The following is a 21806-nucleotide window of genomic DNA, read 5'->3' as shown; positions in this document are numbered from 1 at the left end:
GTATCACACTCTGTATTTTGTTCTACAACTTTCTTTTCTTTCTTTCTTTTTTTTTAATGTTTATTTTTTTTTGAGAGAGAGACAGAGTGTGAGTGGGGTAGGAGCAGAGGGAGAGGGAGACACAGAATCAGAAACAGGCTCCAGGCTTTGAGCTGTCAGCACAGAGCCTGATGCAGGGCTTGAACTGAAGAACCATGAGATCATGACCTGAGCTGAAGTCCTACCGACAGGGCCACCCAGGTGCCCCTACAGCTTTATTTTCTTCATGTAACAATATCTTAGAGCTCTATCCATGTTGATACATATAGATCTGTCTCTTTCCTTTTAATGGCTTCATGATGTTCCACACTAGGAAAATACTTCTTTTATTTTACTATTTCCCTATGAATGTATATTTAGGCTGTCTCCAATTTTTCGCCATAAGAAACACTCTTCCAGAGTATTCTTGTACAAGCCTCCTTGAGTATTTTACACAATCATTTCTCTGGGAGAATAATTGTTGGTCACTAGGGTGTACATTTTTATTTTTAATACACATGACTGGTGCTTCTCCAAGATGGCTGTGTCAACGTATCGTTCCACCTGCAGTTTAATAGCGTGCTTGTCACGTTTTCTTGTTGTCTTAATTTTCATTTCCCTGATAAGTAATGAGATTGAGTACTATTTCATAGGTATAATGGTCATTTTCATATCTTCTTTTGTGACTTGCCTGTTTAGATCTTTTGTCCATTCATCTGTTGAGTTACTTTGTCATTTTTATATGGATTCATAGTTTATTTTCTATTCTGAACAGTAATCCTTTCCTGTTGGACTGCAAATAGTTTTTCATAGTCTGTTGCTCATTTTAGAACTGCTTGTGATGTCTTTTCTAGTACAGAAATTTTAAAATATGATATAATCAAAGTGATCGTTCTTGTTCATTACTGCTTTTGCTTTTGATGTCTTTTTAAAGAAGGCCCTCCCTAACCCCACAAGACATTTATAGATAGAGAATTATTCACTTTAAGGGAAAGTCATATTTTATTTTATTGGCCCTTTCTCTTTGTTTTGTTGACCCAACTTGGTCACCAATTTTATTTACCACACTTAACTCTCCAGGTGACTTTTAATTATTTCCAAAATCTACTCTCAGAAAAATAAGATTTTATTTCATTTAGGATCTTCAAAAAATGTACTCTAGACTCTAGGCCAGGAGTCCTTGTTCATGTATGCCGGTGTGCTGGTAAAGCCTATGGATCCCTCCTCAGAAAAATGTTTGAAATTATATAAAATAAAATATAGAGGATTACAAAAGAAACCAATTATATTGAAAAAGTTGCCAAAATATTATAAAGATCAAATTTGTAATGGTAATATGTAAGCTTGCTTGTTAATGCATTTATTAAGATTTAGTGGTAGGACCAATAACTACTGTACTAGGGATACATACAAAACATATTTTGAGATATCTGCACTAACTAATGCAATACAAAAGTATCTGTGATTTGTATTTTTGGCCAAGTCACAGGTATTGTGTTAACAGTACTGTGGCTTGTTGCCTATATTCATATTTAAATAAGATGGGGAATTTCAATTTGAAGTTAATGCCAGTAAAGATGTAATTTATTTCTCTGATCTAAGCCTGATTCCTATCCATGGATAGAACCCCTGTTATGGTGGTAATTCCAAAAAAAAAAAAATCTCCCAAAAACATTTTGATCAACAAGTGGAATAATTATAGGCCTCCCAAGGTGATCTGCTTAGAATGGGAAAATAGTCATTTTATTCGCTCAAAAATATTTAAGTACCTACCTTGTCTCATATAGGCTTGATTCCTGCTCTAATAGGTCACAATTTAGTGCAGAATGTAGATGCTCTGTTTATTTGAAAAAATAAATATAACAACTTAGGTCTCTGTTCTCAAGGCTTTGTTTTGTTTTGTTTTGTTTTGCTTTTGAAAAATTTTTTTAATGTTTAATTTTGGAGACAGAGAGACAGAGTGCAAGCAGGGGAGGGGCAGAGAGGAAGACACAGAATCTGAAGCAGGCTCCAGGTTCTGAGCTGTCAGCACAGAGCCCGATATGGGGCTCGAACCCACAAAGCACAAGATCATGACCTTGGCTGAAGTTGGAAGCCCAACCGACTGAGCCACCCAGGCACCCCTAAAGGCTTTGTTTTATAAGTTTGCTGTTGTTGGAATTTGCTCTTTATTTCCATGACTTAAATTAATCTATGTTGCTTCTCTTGTGTTAATGCCTCATTTAAATTATAAAAACTTCCATCCTGAAGGTTTTTGTATTTTTGTTGGAAACATTTTGTCATTATTAAAGGGAAAAAGTGACTGTTTTTGAAGAATATCACTAGTAGCCATTCCTACTGTCCTGAAACCCAACATCTAATTATTTTTAGTTATCGGTTATAATCTGTGGCTATTATGATGTGCACTACTTATCCAGATTAGAAAACTCTAGAGGCACCTTGGTGGCTCAGTGGTTAATTGTCTGACTTTGGCTCAGGTAACCATCTCACAGTTTTGAGTGTGAGCCCAGCATTGGGCTCTGTGCTGACAGCTTGGAGCCTGAATCCTGCCTCAGATTCTGTGTCTCCTTCTCTCTCTGCACCTCCCTCCCACTCATGCTCTCTCTCTCAAAAATAAATAAACATTTAAAAAATTAAAAAAAAAAAGAAAACTCTAAAACAAAGACAATGAAATAATTTACTAATCTTTGTGAACTATAATTATAAAGTGTTTTCAAAATAAAAATTGAAGAAAATGACTTTCATTCCTGTACTTACAACCATCTATTTTTTTTTAATCTTTTAAAGTACACAAAAGTTATTGTTGTCTCCTATAGACAAAAAGTAGGAATGATTGATACATTTATTCCTATTTTTTTGTCTACAGGAAACAACTTTTGTGAGGAGTAGTCATATGTGATTGGGAAATTAATAGTACGTGAATTTTAAAATGTCAGCCCGAGCCAAGCTGGACTTCTGTGAAATTCTAGATCCTTTGGAAGATCTAGATCCCCTGAAGGATCTAGAATTGTTTGGTTGACTCCTCAGCACTTGCTATAATTTTACCCCTCCAGGGCACCAAGATGAGGGATATGGCAAGCACCTGGTCACATCACACATTTCTCTCTCTGTGCCTTTCAATGTCTGCTAGAGTCAGTCTAAAGGTGCAATCCTGAGCACTTAATCAGATTTCTGGTTCAGAAAACACAGAAGTTATGGTGGTTTTGGGGGAAAAAAAAGTTCTGAGACACTGTTAGGACTTATAAGCCCTTAAATAAAATTTCAGTGATACAGGCTCAAGGCACAGAATTACTCATCTTCATAACAGCACTGCTCCAAAGCAACCCTGCTACCATCCAACAGTTAGGACATTCATTCAATCCTATCAGCAGTCTCAGAATGGATTCTAAGCCAACTAAAACTTAACATTTCCCTTCAAAGCATTCTGGAGAGCTGTGCTCATAACTGAATATGAGTTACTTTTCAGCCATTGAGCCAATACTTTCTGTTTTCCAAGAAAGTGGGGTTCTCCTGTCGCCAGGGCCATCTGGGCATTTGTTGCAACATGTCTACAAGTGACTCCTAGCTTTTCAGCTCCTAGATGCTTCCAAGGCCCCATTGAGTCCTCAGTGAAATTCCAGAAAGCAGCTGGTAGAAAAGGTCTCCATAGTTTGGACATAGATGGCTGGCTTGCATTCAACAGACCCTGGTGTTTTATGCTTTCCATGAGTCCAAGGGAGCCTTGATAACCAGTAATCCACTAATTCTTCCTGTGGATATTTCTTGAACACTTACTGTGTGCTTGGTGCTATGGGCATACCACATCAAATAAGCCACGGCCTCTGCCTTTAAGTGCATTACAGCTGAACCATGACCTGTCACCACTCAGTGCAGACACCAACCTCTGAGACTGAAGTCAACCCCTTAACATAACACAACTCTGATGCCTGCTGGCTCAACAGAAGCTGGAGGAAAGAGAAGGAGGCAGTTGTAAGAAAAAAGTATACTTTCCTAAACGAAGTATGTTGTGCAATACCAGCGGCTGCACTGAAGCTGATTTTGAAAGTTTTGGTTTTCTTATTACTATGAGAGGATTTACTTTTATTTCTCATTAGCCCAGTTGAAAAAAAATAGCAACAGAAAAGTTCCCTTGACTTAACCGAATGTTATATACTGTGATATAAACAGTGTGTGTGTGTGTGTGTGTGTGTGTGTGTGTGTGTGTGTGTGTGTGTAATTGTTATTTCAAGAAGGAATGGAATGATTAAAGTCTTGATTTAGAGTCATTCAGATGATCACCAAATTCTAGGGTGGGGGAAGGGGGTGGGAGAAAATACATAGTTCAATACCTTACAAAAATAAATACTTGCCAGCTGTGTATTTAGTAAGAGCCTAGGGGCAATGCCAAATGAAACAAATAATATAGGATGGCAACATGTACTCTAATGAAAACCACCATTCCAGAAAATTAGAAGACCCTGAATGGTGTTAAAATCACAAAGAAAAGAATTTCCAACATTTGACCTCATTTCCAAAATGAAAGCCTACCTGCCTGATGTGTGTAAAGAATGTTATTCTCCAGTGTTGGAGAGACCTGGATTTGAATCTCAACTATGGCACGTGCCCATGGCCTTAGGCAAATTACTTAACCTGTGTTTTGGGTTCCTCAAATGTAAAATGGGCCTAAAAATACCTACCTCTTAGGATTATATATGTATATAAATATTCAATGAGGTAATATATATATAAATTTCTTGACAGGAAGTAGGTATATAAAAAATGGTAATGCTCCTCCCCACCCCATTCACTCTACCAAAACATGCAGAAGTTGGGCTTTTAAGGGTTTTTTGGCAGGGGGGTGGTGTTGTTTTAAGGAAATAACTCTTGAAGCTTAGCAGTTCTGTTTAGGAGATAATGATTAGCAGTGCATGATCACCATTTAATTCATAACGACATTTCACACAGAGTTCTCATATACACTCAGTGATTGCCATCTACCTTTTGGAGAACTCATCAAAAATTCTACCAGGTTTCAGTCAAAGAGTTAGTAACAATGACCATATCAGAAAAGTTCATTTTCTGTAAAGGAGAAGTGTTTTGCCTCTTTAAAAATGTATATAATTTTTAAAAGCAAAGCTAGATATTACAAAAGCAAAAAATTCAATCAAGGACCATTAAGACATCCATTTTAAGTAACTACTGACTACTTACGATCTACACTGTTCCTGACACTGTTCTAAGCTCCAGGTATTGAGACATTGGATAAGGACCTACCCTAATGAAGTTTACACTCGAGTGACTTAAAATTTCCTTTGATGTCTTTTAACGCTGGATACTGATAGCCCTTTATGATTAAGCCAATGACTCTGAAGCAAAAAGTAATCAGCACTGGGAAGGGGAAATCCATGCATAATAAGAATAATCTGATTCCCTTGAGCCCAGATTTCTAGTTCCAGTGGGTCAATTTTATAATGAAGAGGGCTTTTTGAAATGCATTGAGTTATTCTAAATCCCAAGCAAATATTCAGCTGTCAGAATAATAACAAGAAGTTCCACTGCTGTAGTATCAGCATTCTTTTCCATATGGAACCAATTTCTTAAAATATCCTCAAGAATATACCGGGAGACTCACTTGTATGTCACCTATAGCTTGAAAGTAAACTGTAATATAATGATTTAGAATTTTCAACCTGGTCAAGGAGATTAGCATTCTTTTTTTTTAATTTTTTTTTTAACTTTTATTCATTTTTGAGAGACAGAGCATGAGCAGAGAAGGGGCAGAGAGAGGGAGGCACAGAATCTGAAGCAGGCTCCAGGCTCTGAGCGGTCAGAACAGAGCCCGACACGGGGCTCGAACTCATGAACTGTGAGATCATGACCTGAGCCGAAGTCAGACACTCAACCAACTGAGCCACCCAGGTGCCCCAAGGGGATTAACATTCTAATCCCAGCTCCCCACAAACCTCAAACCCTAGATTCAGTTCCGTGTTCATTCACAGACTTGGGAACTTCTCTAGAGCTGGGCTTCCTCTTCTATAAAATGAGAAGGACAGTGGTACCTGTTAACGTTGGTCAACTGCTATAGCAATTAACTCAAAAATTCAGTGGCCTAATACAGTAAAATCTTACTTCTTTTTTTTTTTTTTTAAGTTTACTTATTTATTTTGAGAGGGAGAGAGAGAGAGAATGAGTGGACGGGCAGAGAGAGAGGAACAGAGGATACGAAGCATGCTCTGTGCTGACAGCAGAGAGGCCCTACCTGGGGCTCATGTGAGATCATGACCTGAGCCGAAGATGGGCGCTTAACCAACTGAGCCACTCAGTTGCCACAAAAGCTTATTTATTTAGAATCGTAGTCCAATACTGGTCAACAAGGTAGGCTTACTCCCCCTCAACAGTCAGGGTCCTGGGCTTCATAATTAAATGTGGTTCTAGCATCTTCTTTAGCCTTGTCCTCTGCATTCGTTGAATGAGGAAAGAGAGAAGGTATGGAAGACCACGTGGGTTTTGTTTTCTATGCAGGCCACCCCTTTTGTCCACATTGCAGTGATCAGGACTCAGTCTTATGGCCATATCCATCTGCTGGAAGGCTGGGGAATGTACCCAGTGTGGTGGCTTGGAGGGAGAGGAAATAGAGTTTGGTGAACACATAGCAGATTTCCCCATAGTACTTAGTTCAGAATGTTGTTTGGAGAATTAAGTGAAATAATATACATAAGAATTCATAAAAGTCTTTGGATCAATAAATATTAGACTCATATCTTTATTTATCTGCAGAGATGACTATAAAAAGAACTTTAAAGATGCCCATACCCCTTTATCTCCTTTACCAGTCATCTTAATCTAGAGTCATTTTAGATATATTTTGTGTAATTGAGAGGTGTGGGGAAGGAGAAGAGGCCATCTTTTCACAGTACACTCCCAAATAATACTGGTTCCTCTTGGTTACCATTTCCAAGCATAAGCTCATTTTATTATTAAATGATGACTAAAGTGTGTGACCTTAAACTCTAAAAGAAGTTGGGATTCACCATATAGGTTCATCCAAGCTACCACAGAGTGGTTTCTTCTAAACAATGGAGGTCAGATCATGTCAACATTGGTTTAAAACCCTTCAGTGTCTTTGCAGTGACTTTAGAATAAACTGTGAATGCTTTATTCAGAGTTGGTATCCCCAACCCATATTCCCAGGATCAGCCTTGCCTCCCTCTCCAGACTCATCTCACGTGGATATCTCTCCCACTCCATTCCTTCTTTTATTCAACAGCTATTTATCTAGTCTCTGTTGTAGCCACTGGAGATATTGCAGTAAAACTCCTTGCGGTGGGATATGGCAGGTTAGCGTGACCCCAGTTACAAGTGGTTGCCTCTGTGGCTTGGTGCTTGCTGTTCTGTTTTCCCCAGCCTAGCTCATAGAGGCCCATGTAGAATAGTCAATAACTCCACAATTACTCTCTCACAGTACCCCATTTGCAGTCTTGATAGCATTGCACAATCTGGAAAATCCTTTTGCTCATTTGCATTTGTTATCTGTCTTCCTCTACCACACTGCAATTCCCATGAGGGCAAGGATCTTCTTTATCTAATTCACTACAGTATCTTCAACACTTATTTTCCTGGCAAAAAGCAGAAACTCAGTAAATATCTGTTGATTGAATGGCTTAAGGAATGAATGAACTGACAGGCAGCAACCAACTTATGTGGTGATGGCCCTTGGCCTGAGGAGACAATGTGAGTTCCATTTTCCTTCCTGATAGCCTCTGCTCACCTCTCCCCTTTCTGACTGTGGTTTTATAGGGAATGACACCACTTCACTGGGCAGCTTTCCACAACCGGCCTCAACACACCCAAATGCTGCTGAAGAAAGGAGCAGACCCCACTCTTGTGGATAAAGACTTTAAAACAGCTTTGCACTGGGCAGTCCAGGTGAGAAATTGGCCAGCAAACTTGTCTCAAGTTTAGATGGTGTGAAGCAATGTTAACAGTTCTCTGAGTATGTCAGAACTGAAAGATGGAATTATCAAAGGCACAGCCACTGCAGTGATATGGAGGTTATTAGTGTGCTAGAGCAAGTAAGATTTTCTGCACTCCTCCCATCCCTCATATCCAGAGGGGCAACAGCAAACCTGTCCATTTGGAAGATGTGAGTGCATCACTTGTGGAGAAGAAACCACGCCAAGATACAGAGGAGGAAGACAGCCTGCTTTGGATGTTATATACAGACATGCACACACACACACACACGCACACACACATGCACACATACATGTAAGCAGACACATAACACTTCTCTCCCTTGCTCTCTTGCTCTCTCCATCCACATGCTTGCTTAGTAGCTCACAGCACACCAGGAAAAACCTTCAAAGATATACTAGGAAAATCTCTTCAAAGTCTTTGAACCATAACTCTCTTCTTCCTTCCAAATCCTCCAAAGCAGAGTTATTCCAGATGACCCTGAATTCTGTCCTGAGCAATGAAAATCATGCCTTATAATGCTACCTCATGATCACAAAAGGCAGTCTATATCAGTACACATGACTGAAGAAATCAGAATAGGCCCAAGAAATCTATAGCCCAATGAGGGGGAAAGTGAGACTAAGGTGAAAGAATGATCATGGCTAACATTTATTGGCGGGCTTTCTATTTGCAAGAGGAATGATCAACTAAGAGTCATTTCCTCCATCCTTCAGAGGAGAGCAGTAATATGCATCATTTCAACAAACTTGCTAGCCTTTTCTGTCTTATGATACCCAAGCATAGACACCTCCACTGTTTATCTTCACCAGCTCAATAAGGCACTCTTGCCATACTGCTGCCAGGATCCTTGTAAGAGGAGTTTCTGCCTGTTTTGATGGCGGTTACATTCAGTTGTTTCACATGCCAAGCATACCAGAGATGGGCACCTGGCACTTTCAGGCCTGAGGGAAGAGGCAAACAGAAGTGATTTGGAAACTGCTCTGGTTTTGTCCCTCCAACTCTGGCTTCAGTTACTCTGTACCAGCACCAGCCCTGGGCAAAACTGTGAAGTGAGCAAAACTTATTTTGTCATCCCCACCTGCCTGTAGCATCCACCTACATACTTTCAGTATCTAATCTCCCACCCTGACCCCCGGGGTGCTGTCCTCTGGTTGGGCAACCATGTGTGCTGATGCTCAGCTGATGTGAAAGTGGTATCCAAATCAAGCATTTCCTGTATTCATCCTCATCATACTTGAGTTTTAATCCCACAGATTTCTGATGGGGTTCACATCTCTGCTCCCACTTCCTCCACCCCACCCCCAATTTAGAGTTGCTGCTCTAGTCCTGCACGTGCAATGGAATCATCAGCAATGCTTGTAAAATTATAGGTCCCCAGACCCCCCCTCCACATCTTCTAATTTGGACTCTTCAGGGGTGGGAACCCTTGCTCTCACCCTCTAAGAGGCAGTTTGGCAAAATGAAAAGTCAGAAAATCTGTTTGTATTGACAGACATGGTTTTGATCTGAGGAAAATCACCAATACCTTCTTGGTTTAACTATCAGTGTATCTTTGGGGTATGAATGAGATTGTGCATATGACAGCACTATGTAATGTGCTAGGTAATTGGAATAGATAACCATTTTTATTATGGTTCCTGATTTCTTCCACAACAGCTTAGTTATCATACCCACATCATCATATTCTTTCTCCCTACTAGATGATATAGCTTTTAACCTGCTACATTGATTGCAGTCCTGTCTGCACTTTAAAATCATCTGAAGAGCTTTTAAGCAATATTGGATACCCAAGCCTCACATCCTTAGATTTTCAGTCAGTTTTTCTGGAGTAGAGCCCAGGCATCCATATTTTTTAAAGCTTTGCTTCATCCCAGCAGACCGCAATATGCACGTAGGGTTGAAAACTGATGAGGGAGCATAAGGTAAGCTGACACCTCACAAACCCCCTCTCCTCCCCCCACCCCCACAGGTGGAATATGTGTGATATTCCTCAGGCACTGCTGGCTGACCAAGAACAAAGGAAAGGACTGAGAACAAATAGTTGAACTGATAGAGATCAAAGGACCTGAGTCTCCATCAGTTTACAAATATCTTAGTAAATTACAAGAAGAAAGGCAATCTTATCAGTAGCCTAATCTCCAGGAACTCCCTATTATTATTGATAATGATTTGCTAGAGGGAAAAACAACCTTAGCCTGACAATAGCTAAGGCTTCAGTAATCTGTGAGTCTTCTTTAGCACATGGAAATCCCTTTAAGAAACTTCCTCTTGACTTTATCTCCCCCAACTCCAGAGCGTATAACCAGTCACTCTTCACAACCCCAGTGCAGCTCTTTATGCCCACAGGTCCTGTCCGGTGCTTTAATAACTTTTTTGCACCAAAGACATCTCAGGAATTCTGGTCGGCTCCAGACCCCCATCACTCCAAAACCCCATCAAAAACACTATGATAAATGAATTCATATTAATGGGCACTAAAACCTTAGCTACTCCTACATAAGATATTTGCATTTTTGACCATGATTTTGTATAAGCATATCGTGTCACTCATTTATTGACTCAACTGCTTAATATATATTTCTTGAGCACATACCGTGTATCTGGCATTGGGTGTAAAAAGATTAACAAGGCAGGTTCCTTCTAAAACCCTTACAATTGTATGAAATATGCTATGTGTGAGTGTGAGCGTATGCTAGCACACTTTTTTCTGAGGAAGGCATCCATGACTTTCTTCACTTCCTCAGTGAGGATCAGTAACTACCCCCCAAAAGGTTAAGAATCACAGTTGTGGGAAAACCGTGCACCCTCTGTCTCCTTGTGGTTAGCAGTGGAATTCAGAAGTGGTGCGTCCTGGCCTTTACTCTGCAAAGAAGGCTAAGGGTAATTCCAAATGTCAGCTGAAACCACGATGACACTTGCCTGCTTTAGACTTCTTGTTAATTTATAGTACAGGACCAGCATTGTGCTCCATTTACAGTTTTTCCACATGAATGAGTCTATTTCCCTTTGTCATTTATTCCTTTCCCTGAACTTCCTGCTCTTCTCTTGGACCACATGAGACCACATTTAAAGCTATAGCACTCTGAAATAATAAAGCCTCTGTATTCGACCCAGATTAACCAAGGCAGGAAAGATTGGAAACATTAGGTCCGTGAAGTGATCTGGAATTGGGCTTCTGCCCCAACTCTAAGGTCTCTTGGTAACTGGTGGTGCCCTCCTGTGGGCCCACTGCCCTCATTCGCCCCTCCTGTCTTCCCAGGAGACCCTGGTGCTTGCCTCTGTCTTGGTTAGCACTGAGCAGAGCCCTGACCCCATCCAGTCTCTCTTGATGGCATCTCAGTCCCTTCAGAGCATGTGAGGACACCGATTTATCAGGAGTCCACACGGGTGTCTCTCCTCCACAAGGCAGAAATTCAGTTCCCAGTCTTTTTCTCACTCTGTTCCTCAGAAAGCCTGTCGCTTCAGCTATCATTCCCATCAGAACATTCTCACCAGTTTCAGTATTTGTATTTCTACTTTCAGCCCTTTTTTTCTCCATTCTGTTCTCACATTGCCACCAAGTGCTCTTTCTACAAATCCCAAAGGAATGTATGAATACAATTGTTATCCCACCAAAACAGTTATGGCCCCTGTTGGTCCTTGGCTTAAAAACCTTCAGTGAGTTCCATCTGACATCTCTCTTGAACTCTAGACTCATATTTCTAGCTCTCCTGGGCCTCTCTACATCATTTCCCAGACACTTCAAACTGGTCATGTCCAAACTGAACCCGTGATCTCTCCTTCCTGCCACACTCCCATCTTCCTGGTAGCCCAAGCCAAAAGGCCTCTGCATGGTCCATGAACCCTCCTTTCTTATCTCCCTTCACTGTCCCTTCATTATCAAGACTCCTCAATTCTACCTCCTCCGTTCCCACATCTCTGTTACCTACTTTCTATCCCCACTGTATAGGTCATGGTTGTACCAGGAAACAGCCCATTTGCATGGGATAAATCTGGTAGGGAGTCATGAAGAGGCTATTTCCATACCACAGTACGTTGCCATTAGGGCATCTGGGCCTAAGAGGGCATGGAAGGGAGCGGTTACTAAGACAGAAAAAGCTAGAGCTGTAGGAGAGGTCCCAGGACAGTACAGGTAGCCTTTGATGGAATGAACAAACTGTGGCCTGGCAGAGAGAGAACTGAATGATAAACACCTCAGTCTCTGTCCTCCTACACCCATCTCCTGTCAGTGCCACTCATTGGCCAAACCCAACAGGAAAACAAAGGAGTCCATTTGATGCAATTCATACAGGCTAAAAAGTAAAGAGCAGGATGGAAAAAGTTTGGAGGGTAAGCCTGGAAGAGCAAGTAGAGACAATTTTGTACACCTGCCATCACTTCCTTAGCTCAGGTTTCTACCATCTTTCACCTGAACAGTTTCAGTATTTGTATTCCTACTTTCAGCCCTTTTCTTCTCCATTCTGTTCTCACATTGCCACCAAGTGCTCTTTCAACAAATCCCAAAGGAATGTATGAATACAACTGTTATCCCACCAAAACAGTTATGGTCACTGTTGGTCTTTGGCTTAAAAACCTTCAAAGAGTTCCATTTTTTGGTGCAGAACAAACTCCCTGGGCTAACACCTACTGTTGTGAGCAACCACTCCCCACCCCCTACCCACTCCCAGAGATTCATTCTGTCTCCACCTTAATCACGTTCTTCTCTTTTGGTGAAATCCTTCTTGCACTCCCCACATCATCCCTTCCACTTGAAGAATTTCTACATATTCTTTCTTATTCCTGAAGGCCTAACTAAATGCCACCTTCTTTATTAAGCTCCCTTCCAGAATTGTTCCCTCCAAGTTGCACATTTAGTGCTTTCTTAAACATCTAGGACTGGTGGCGTAGGCAATGGGATGCCTGATTCTTTCCTTCTAGACTGTGTGCTTAAAGGTATTGTGCCTTATTCAGGTAGATGTGTCTCAAGACCCAGAACAGATCTTTGTGAATCTTAGGTCCTCCAAGAGGTTTCACTGAATTCTGTCCAATAAACTTACCCATCTCAAATCAATGAGATTAATGGCTTATTGGGTTCTTTCTTTATAATACCATTTGTTACCTTAACTGAGTCTTGCAGGAATGTACAAGTCTTAATAGCAGGGAGGTTTTTCTAATCATAGGATTTCTAGCATAGATATGATGGCTGGTCAGTGAAGGTGGCAAGTATCTACTGTCCCTCAAATCTTGCCACTAGCTCCCTCCTCTGCTTACTAGAAAATGTGTTTATTTGGAATCTTCCTCAGAATTACTTTTCTTTCAGTGCATTTTTCAAGGGAGGGTAGAAAGAAAAGAATTATGATAATAAAAAACAACTATTTCATGTTTGTTCATTCAGTATGTACTTATGTGGTTAAGGAAATTAAATACACACACACACACACACACACCCTAATAGCTCTTTAATATAACCTTTAAGCCTCTAGTGCTTGAGACTGGTTTGGTCCAGTTGGTCCAATATGGAATCCTCCTCCTTCCTGTAGTGAAGACCTGTGGTCAGCCTTCTGGATTGAATCAAAGTCTTATAAATATACTTTTACCCTAAATATATTCAGAATAACAATGGATAAGTGTCATATACCAGTGGGGTCTAATTCCTAAGGTGAGAGAATCTCAGCGCTGCAAGGGACCAAAGTAAATCATGTAATCCCACTATTCAATTCACGAGTAAAGAAACTAGTGCACAAGGAGGTTGTCATTTGACCAGATACACCCAGTGCCCACGTAGGCACCCAGGCCATATGATTCCCAGGAAGACTACAAAGCCACTAAGCCCAAAGTAAGCAAAGAAAATATTTGCAAAATCCATCATTCTGGGAGCAAAGGCCAACCTGCTTAGGAAACTGAAGTCTTGAAGGGCAACCTAAGTTTAAGTGGCCACATGTGTCAGCTCCCCAGTGCTTGGTTATAGTGAGGAAGGGATGCAGTAAAAGGAGAAAATAACAGGGACTCACCTAGGAGTGAACACAAGTGAAATAGTAAAAGAAAGAAGACAATGAGGAGAAGACAGAGAAGCTAAAAAGGATGGGTATTCTGTTTGGCTTTGCTTGTAGCTTGTAAGGCTTGTTTTACTCATTTATTTATTTGTTGCTCAGTAAATATTTATTGAGTATTACTCTCTGCTAGGCTTCATTTCAGCAGAAAGATCCCTAGTCATAACATTTAGCAAGGACAGGGTAGAGATATCCTGGAGGCCTTCATCTTATCAGACAAAAGTGGGATTTAACCCCTTTCTACACATTAACAGAGCAAGAAAGGAGTTTTGTTTTTTGTTTTTTGTTTGTTTCTTTGCTTCCTATACTATAGTAGTTTGTTTTCCTATAGTTTTTTGGTGTGTGTGTTTTGTGTTTTGTGTTTGTTTGTTTGTTTGTTTGTTTTCCAAAGTATCAGAAAACCTATGAAATGAAGTAGTTCAGCAGCTGAGGGTCACCATGCCTCATGCCCCATCCCTCCAATTTCTGTCTTGTACTAGCTCTCCACGAGAGTTAGCCCCAGGCTTTGGGGTATAGTGGCCTCCGGAGTCAGGCCAAGCAGTAAAGCCTGGGTCCAAAGGGCTAACCATGAAGATAGTTCCAGACTTTGAGCTAGGCTGTTAGGCACCTTTTTTTTTTTTTTTTTTTTTTTTTTTTAATCTGGTTAGCCCTAGACTCTCAACTCTCAAATGTTCACCTCATGTAGATGAGTAGATCTTTCCTTGGAGCTTCATTCTCAGCCTGACATATCTGGCTCTAGCTTAACTGATGGGCTAGTTCTTCTCACCTTTAAGAGGGCTGTATGATCTACAACCCTAGCGATGATTTATCTAATCACCATCATGGGATAAGTGATGCAAATATGCCACTGCTTCCAAAAGAAGGAAGGTGTTTGGAGTGCCCTCCAAGAAGAAGCCACCATAGAGCTTATTCCCCAGACATGTGGTAATAAAAACTAGTCCAAAATCTTCCACAAAGACTCTTTGGAAGGTCACCTAGAATAAAAAAGGTCTACAGTAAGAATATTGTAATGTTTTTTAGCCATCTGCCTATAGCAAAATTCTTTTTTTAATGTTTATTTATTTTTGAGAGAGAGAGAGAGACAGACAGACAGACAGACAGACAGATATCTCTGGATATAGCATCAGACTCCAAAGGTTAAGTGTTCAGTCCCACAAGGCTGCCCCTCAGATGCCAATCTCAAGCCCCAGACTGTTACCTGTGCCTCTGATGTACCAGCTAAAGACTGGAAGTTCCACTGACCTCCTCAGATTTGATTAATTTTCTAGAGCAGCTCACAGAACTCAGGGAAACACTAACATTTACCATTTTATTAAAGGATGTGATAAAGCATAGGAGTCAATAGCCAGTTGAAGGGATACATAGGGTAAGGTCCAAAAGAAAGGAACTTCTATCCTCATGGACCTTGAGGCCTGGCTTGGTAGCACATGGAAGCCTTCTGGTTCCCCAAGCATGGAAGCTCTGAAAAAGAACTAAAAAAGTTTTTGAGGCATTATTACATTGTCATGATTTAACTAAGTCGTGGGCTGTCAGCTGATTCTACTTCTAGCCCCTCTCCCCTCTCTGGAGGTTTTAGGGTGGGGATAATGGCAGTTCCAACCCTCTAATCACATGGTTGGTCCTCTTGGCTATCAGCCCCACCCTTGGGTGGGGTCAAAAAGTCACCTTCATTAATAACAAGACACTCATTTCACCTTTATCGTTCTGAAGCATTTTCAGGAATCTGAGAAATATATTTTGGTTATCTGAATGACTATATATACATTTCTTATAAATAATTATATCACACAAAGCCTCTTATGAACCCTCTCTCACGAGGTGTAAAGTGAAAATGACTAGCACTTGGTAGTTCCCAGCAGTTTTCAGAGCACATGAAGGCAACTGTATGGATTATCCATGGACAGAAACAAAACAAATACAACAGAAAACAAATAAATCCACAGTCCACATCTGGCCACTCAATGCAGAATTCCAGAGCTCCATAAGAATAGGATCTGTACAGTTTGTTACTTCCCCTGTTTAATGAAAGGAATCCCACTCTCCATTCTTCCTGAGGGCTCTTCTAAGCACCACCCCATTCCTTCTATCCTGGTGCTCCTTGGTCATTGTAACCCTCTCTGGCCTCCCAGGCCTGGAGCCTACCATTGGCTGACATGGCCAGCTTGCCAAGAAGGAAATGCTGTCACCAGGAAACCACTGAGCCTGAGGCCCCAGCTCATAGACTAGTGCTCTCTTGAGCCCCTCAAATTCCTGTGGGGGTGTACCATGGCAACCCTCTGAGCAAAGGCTTTAAAAGCACCTCATGTTTCACTTTGTGAAAGGTCTCATTTGGCCAGGCACACATCATTGCTTCTGACATTGCAGTCTAAGCAGGCATTTTTACTTCTGTTTCCCCAGTATGAACATGAAGGATCAGATAAACAGACCGTTCCTTTTCTCAGGGACAGAATGGTGTAGTGGTGAAGTGCAAGGGCTCTGCAGACAGGCTGTCCATCCTGGCCATGTCCCTTCTTGACTGTCACCCTGGCCAAGTTACTTGATTCCCACATGCCTCCATATTCTGCTCTACAATATGGGGATCATAGGAGTACCTACTTCACAGGGTTCTTACCAGGATTAAATAAGCTGGCATGTGACAATGCTTAGAACAGTGCCAGGCACACAAAGTCTACACAAAGTAAAAGTAGCTATCACCCTTATTCCTGGGAGCACCTTCTTCTTAAAGAAAAGGAAATACTGGGGCGCCTGGGTGGCTCAGTCGGTTAAGCGTCCGACTTCAGCTCAGGTCACGATCTCGCGATCCGTGAGTTCGAGCCCCGTGTCCGGCTCTGGGCTGATGGCTCAGAGCCTGGAGCCTGCTTCCGATTCTGTGTCTCCCTCTGTCTCTGCCCCTCCCCTGTTCATGCTCTGTCTCTCTCTGTCTCAAAAAAAAAAAAAAAAAAAAAAACGTTAAGAAAAGGAAATACAGTGACAATGTTGTAGAAGTGAGATCTAGGTATAGAGGCAAAGGCCTTGCCTGGAAAATTCAGGATAGAAGATATTTTGGAGGAAAAGGATAAGGTTGGAGATAAGCTTCTCATCTAGAGAAGCTGTGTGACACTTCAGTCCTCAGGGGCACTGCTGACTGGGCCTGCCTGGTCAGGGTCCAGAATAGGCTGGTGCAGAGTCCTGGGAAGCAACACAATTTCAGTGTGACTTCCAAAAATGACTGCTCTGAGGGTCAGGCGAGGAGGGAGGAAGACACAGGGTGAGGAGATGGGTATTGTTTTTTCTATCTGTGCTTGACACTCCCCCTTTCACACAAAGAGAGAATTGTGACAGGGCACTTTGCCCTTTGAATCACCTTGGCAACCTGAATTCTTTTGCTGTTCCAGGAAATTATAAACAAAATAAATACATTGAACTGACGCTCTTTGCTTCTGTTTTCTCCCTCAAATGGTACTTTTTTAAAAGGTGTGCATGTTGGGGGTGGGGTGCTCTTGATTGTTTTAAATGTATTTTAGACTCCTTCAAAATATGTTTAAGTAACATCAGGTGAAGGAATCTTAGAAAAATTGATAAAGCAGGCACAGAAGCTTGGATGTGTTCAGTGTAAACAACTTCTGGCAACAGGCCTGCCATAGAACTTCATCAATTGATCCAAATAATGTAAAAGTTGTTATAGACAAAGGAAGGATGGAAGGAGCAAGAGGATATAAGAGGGAAGATGAGAGGAAGAGCAGGAAGAAGCTTAAGGGTAGGAACCACTTTATGGGCCTGTGACCAGTATAGCCAAAGCGGGTCCCATGCTCAAAAGAGATCCCTGTGCTTGGGGTATAATGCTCTGTGGCCGCCATCTGAAAATTTTCATTAATTTTATCTTTGAATTTTTGTTTTGTAAGTGAAGTCAGAAAGGACACTGGTACCATGGCTCACACAGTACTGCTTCCCCACCTCTCTAGGACAAACTCTCAGCCTCCTGGCAAGGGATCTGGACACAGACCTGAGGAGGGTCAGGATCAAGCATGTGCCAGGTTACAAGAGGAAGGCCCAGGAACCTGTGAGGGTTTGCTCTAGTAGTAAGACTCTCCAGCCCAAAGGAGCACAATAATAAATAGCAAATAAAAATCACTGTGCCATGTCAAGAAAGACACCAAGAAGAAAGGACTGAGCTTCTTTCCTGCCATATCAACAGGGGACTCCACATTTTCATTTTGCCCTGAGCCTCACACATTATGTATCTGGCCCTGGTTGCAGCATTTAATGCCCACTCAGCTCTCTTCCTGCACCTCAGAGTTGAGAGTTGTGAGGGCCCCTGGCCCTTGTCCTGCAAGAGGTTGTAGAACTCATGTCAGCTGCCCTCTCTCATACAGTGCAAGCACATTTCCAGGGTTCACAGTGTAATTGCCCATTGTGAGCCAGCAACAAGCTGAGTAATGGGAAATCCGGAGAGCCGAGAATGCAGAGACAAGGGAGGGAAAGGAAGAGGAAAGGTGAAATGAATGAGTGCTGTTCCATGGAATTGTGAAAACTGACTCCAGCCGTGGGGTCAAATAAACAGGATAACACAGCGTGAAGAAGACCAACAGGAAATTTTACACGGAACAATGTATCAGGAGGTAGCCGTTGAACAGCATTTGAAGTATATCAAAACTGCAGCTTTTTAAAAATCCAACTCTGTTTCTTGCCCAGGTCTCTGACCCTAGCTTGTGGTCCAGCTCTGGGCTTCCAGAACTATACCTTGCTCCTCTATTTCCTTAACCTGCTCTTAATCCTCCTAGGGACCTCCATTCTACCCATAAGTCCTAGTGCATGGAGTTACAGGGTCTTTCTGTGGACTCAATCAGAAAATTAAAATGCTAATGAATTATTTGGATTGTTTTATAATCTTTCCAGAGATATCAGGAGAATCTGAAGGATTAGAGTTTCTATTGTATGATATAAAATGAGAATCTCTTTCATTGGCCAATGAAAATTTATTGTCATTTGAAACTGTAAACGCTCATGCAGTTTTTTTTTTTCAGGTCAATGAAAGGTATTCAACACCAGTAATATGCACAGATTTTACTTACCTATTTGTGCAAGCTGAAGAGATATAGGACACTATCAAGGAAGAATTGGTAACTTTTAAGACTTGGACGGGCTACTTAAAAAAGTATAGAATAGCCTCCTTTCAAAGATAGGATGAAAAGTTTATTATAGATCTACACAGAGATGGACCCAATTTAGATGGTTGCCTGAAGTTCTTTCTTTCTCATATTTGTTGATTTCTTATTGACTAACTACTTAATTATGATCCATTTACTTTCACCAAGGATTTTTGGATATTAAATTTCATGCAGTTTGTAGCAATCTGATCATTACTGGATCATCTTGGTCATCATTTTGCCACCAGCAAGTACTCATCCTGGTCATTTTGTTAACATTAAAATTCACTCTGGGGTACCTGGGTGGTTCAGTCAGTTAAGGTCCAGTCTCGGCCCAGGTCATGATCTCAGGGTTCATGGGTTTGAGCCCCTCATTGGGCTCTGTGCTGACAACATGGAGCCTGCTTCGGATTCTCTGCCTCCCTCTCTGCCTCTCTTTTTCTCTCTCTCTCAAAAATAAATAAACATTAAAAAAATCATTGTTTAAAAATTTTTTTCACTTTTCTGGTTTCTCAGGGGCCAACCTCTGCCCTAGTTGGGGAAAAAAAAAACAAAAAATAGATTTGATGAACCAGTTGTTGTCTAGGTAGCCCCCCCCCCCCCCCCATGTCAGTCACACCTGTATTTAATTTAAGTCCTTGTTAGTTGGCTAATGATGGAAGACAATTTAGCTCTTATGGGAAACAAAAATCCTTCCAGTGACAAGAGGCAAGTGGGAGTTTGTTGGAGGGTTTGTTAAAATGTGTTTACTCCCCTTTTTAGTTTTCCTTTCCTTTCTTTTTCTTTTTGCATTTTTTTCTTTGCATTTTATCTTAACATTCATAGACCGGGAAGAGCACTGGATGATACATAATGAGCTTCCTTTGACTCTCTCCTCCAGAGTGGAAATAGAATTCTGTGTTCCATCATCCTGAGCCACCACCAGGGTCCATCCATAATCAACTATGATGACGAGAGTGGGAAGACATGTGTGCACATTGCCGCAGCAGCAGGCTTCAGCGACATTATTAACGAACTGGCGAGAGTGCCTGAGTGCAACCTGCAGGCTCTGGATGTGGACGACAGGTATTGGTAGCAACTCAAAGTGTTGGGAACTAACAGCCATCTTCTCTTTATCTTAAAATAAAGAACATGGTTAAGGGGTTATCCTATATGACTATATCCTTGACTGCCGGTAATATTCACACATGTGCTTGTGACAATAAAAACTGCTCTATTTTAGTCAGGGCAGGAAAAATCATTGTTATGGAAAGAAATGCTGTGACTGTACAGTATTGTCAGACTTTCCACTTTTTGCTAAATGTTCTCAGAAGGCTTTCTGTATGTCAGCTTCCTGCTATATATGCACTTTTTATTTCTTAACAGTAAGTCTTATTTTTTTCATCATTCCTGGATTATGTCATAAAGTCTGTAAGTTCTTGTTATCCAGACAAGAGCGTAAGACAAGTTTTGTATTCAGAACTAGATGTGACATTTTTCAGGTTTTTCTTTTTTTCCCAACCATTAAAAATACATTGGCAAGGAAAAAGAAGCTGGATCCAGAAAGGGGAAGAGACTTATCCCAGAGGTAGTCAGCAATGAAAGAAGACTTGTACCCTCCTTGTACCCCCCTCTTCTAAACAAAGAACTTTTCGTACATCATCACTATTAGAGCTTTTCAATTACACTGCTTATCTAATCTTTGTTTTGGTTAGGCATTGATTCAATGGAAATACAAGAATAATATAACAACAAACAAGACTATTGAAAATAAGTAAAAGGCTTACATGCTATGTATGGGTTTTTTGCCCTCTTCTGTTGAAGTGCAAAATTAGCCACTTACTTATCTTAACTTCAGGTAAATCCCAAGAAGCACCTCCTACTCTCCTATACCTGAAATTCTTGTAACACCTGGGAAAAATTCTTGAGTTGCACATGAGTCTCAGGACTTGGAGATGGTTAACATGATGACTTTAATTAAAATTGAAGTGTAGATCATTGAAAGTAGACCTTTTCCCAAGGTCAGATATTGATCTTGAGCAGGTAAGACAGTAACAGGACTGAAGTTACATGAAGAGAAAAGGTGAATGAACCAAAAAAAAGAAGAAAGCAACACATTTAAGAAAGGAGGGCTGGAGAAAAGTTTACCGACTTTAAAATACTTTCACAACCAGTTCCAAATAGGATATTTCCCAGTTTGCATTATCATACACTTAGCAAAGGAAATCCAGTTCCTCAAGCCTCAGGGAAGAAAGTAAAACCAAGGTAGGAAAAAAAAGTACAAAAGATAAGATCCTACAAGAGTTCAAAGTGAAGTAAAATCTCCAGGAGAATCTAGTTCCTGCTCCAAAGCTTAACTCACTTGTTGCCTCAATTGGCCAAATCCTGCCCTCTGTTTTGTTTTGTTTTCTGCAGCCTGCAGCTGTACCTTCACACTGAAACTGTGAGCTTGTCTTAGTAGAATTTTTCAGAAGTTTCATAGGTATAAATGCTTTAACCATTTGTAGGAATTGTGACTTCCTTATGCTTCTTCTCCTAGTGGAGAGAAAGTGTTTGAAGCAAAGGGAAGAAAAATAAGGCAGTGATTTAAAAAAAGAGAGAGAGGGAAAATATGCAGGCACTAGTCCTCCTAGATATTAAAGTACTTTCTAGATCTGTGATATTTATTTATTTTTTAAAAGTTTACTTATTTATTTTA

General features: G+C 40.9%; 1 protein-coding gene across 1 annotated transcript in view; it reads left to right on the top strand.

Annotated features, from left to right (window-relative positions):
• The window catches only part of ANKRD55 (ankyrin repeat domain 55), a 595509-nt gene that overhangs the window by 556803 nt on the left and 16900 nt on the right, over positions 1-21806 (top strand). Inside the window, exons 16-17 of the mRNA XM_042987042.1 lie at positions 7795-7923; positions 20010-20194. Coding sequence (XP_042842976.1) covers positions 7795-7923; positions 20010-20194 — 314 coding nt within the window. The remainder of the gene's footprint in view (positions 1-7794; positions 7924-20009; positions 20195-21806) is intronic.

Source organism: Panthera tigris, chromosome A1, assembly GCF_018350195.1.
Source record: "Panthera tigris isolate Pti1 chromosome A1, P.tigris_Pti1_mat1.1, whole genome shotgun sequence".
In the NCBI taxonomy this organism is placed as follows: domain Eukaryota; kingdom Metazoa; phylum Chordata; class Mammalia; order Carnivora; family Felidae; genus Panthera; species Panthera tigris.
The sequence above is the reverse complement of the archived record's forward strand: the minus strand, read 5'-3'. Positions and strand labels throughout refer to the sequence as shown.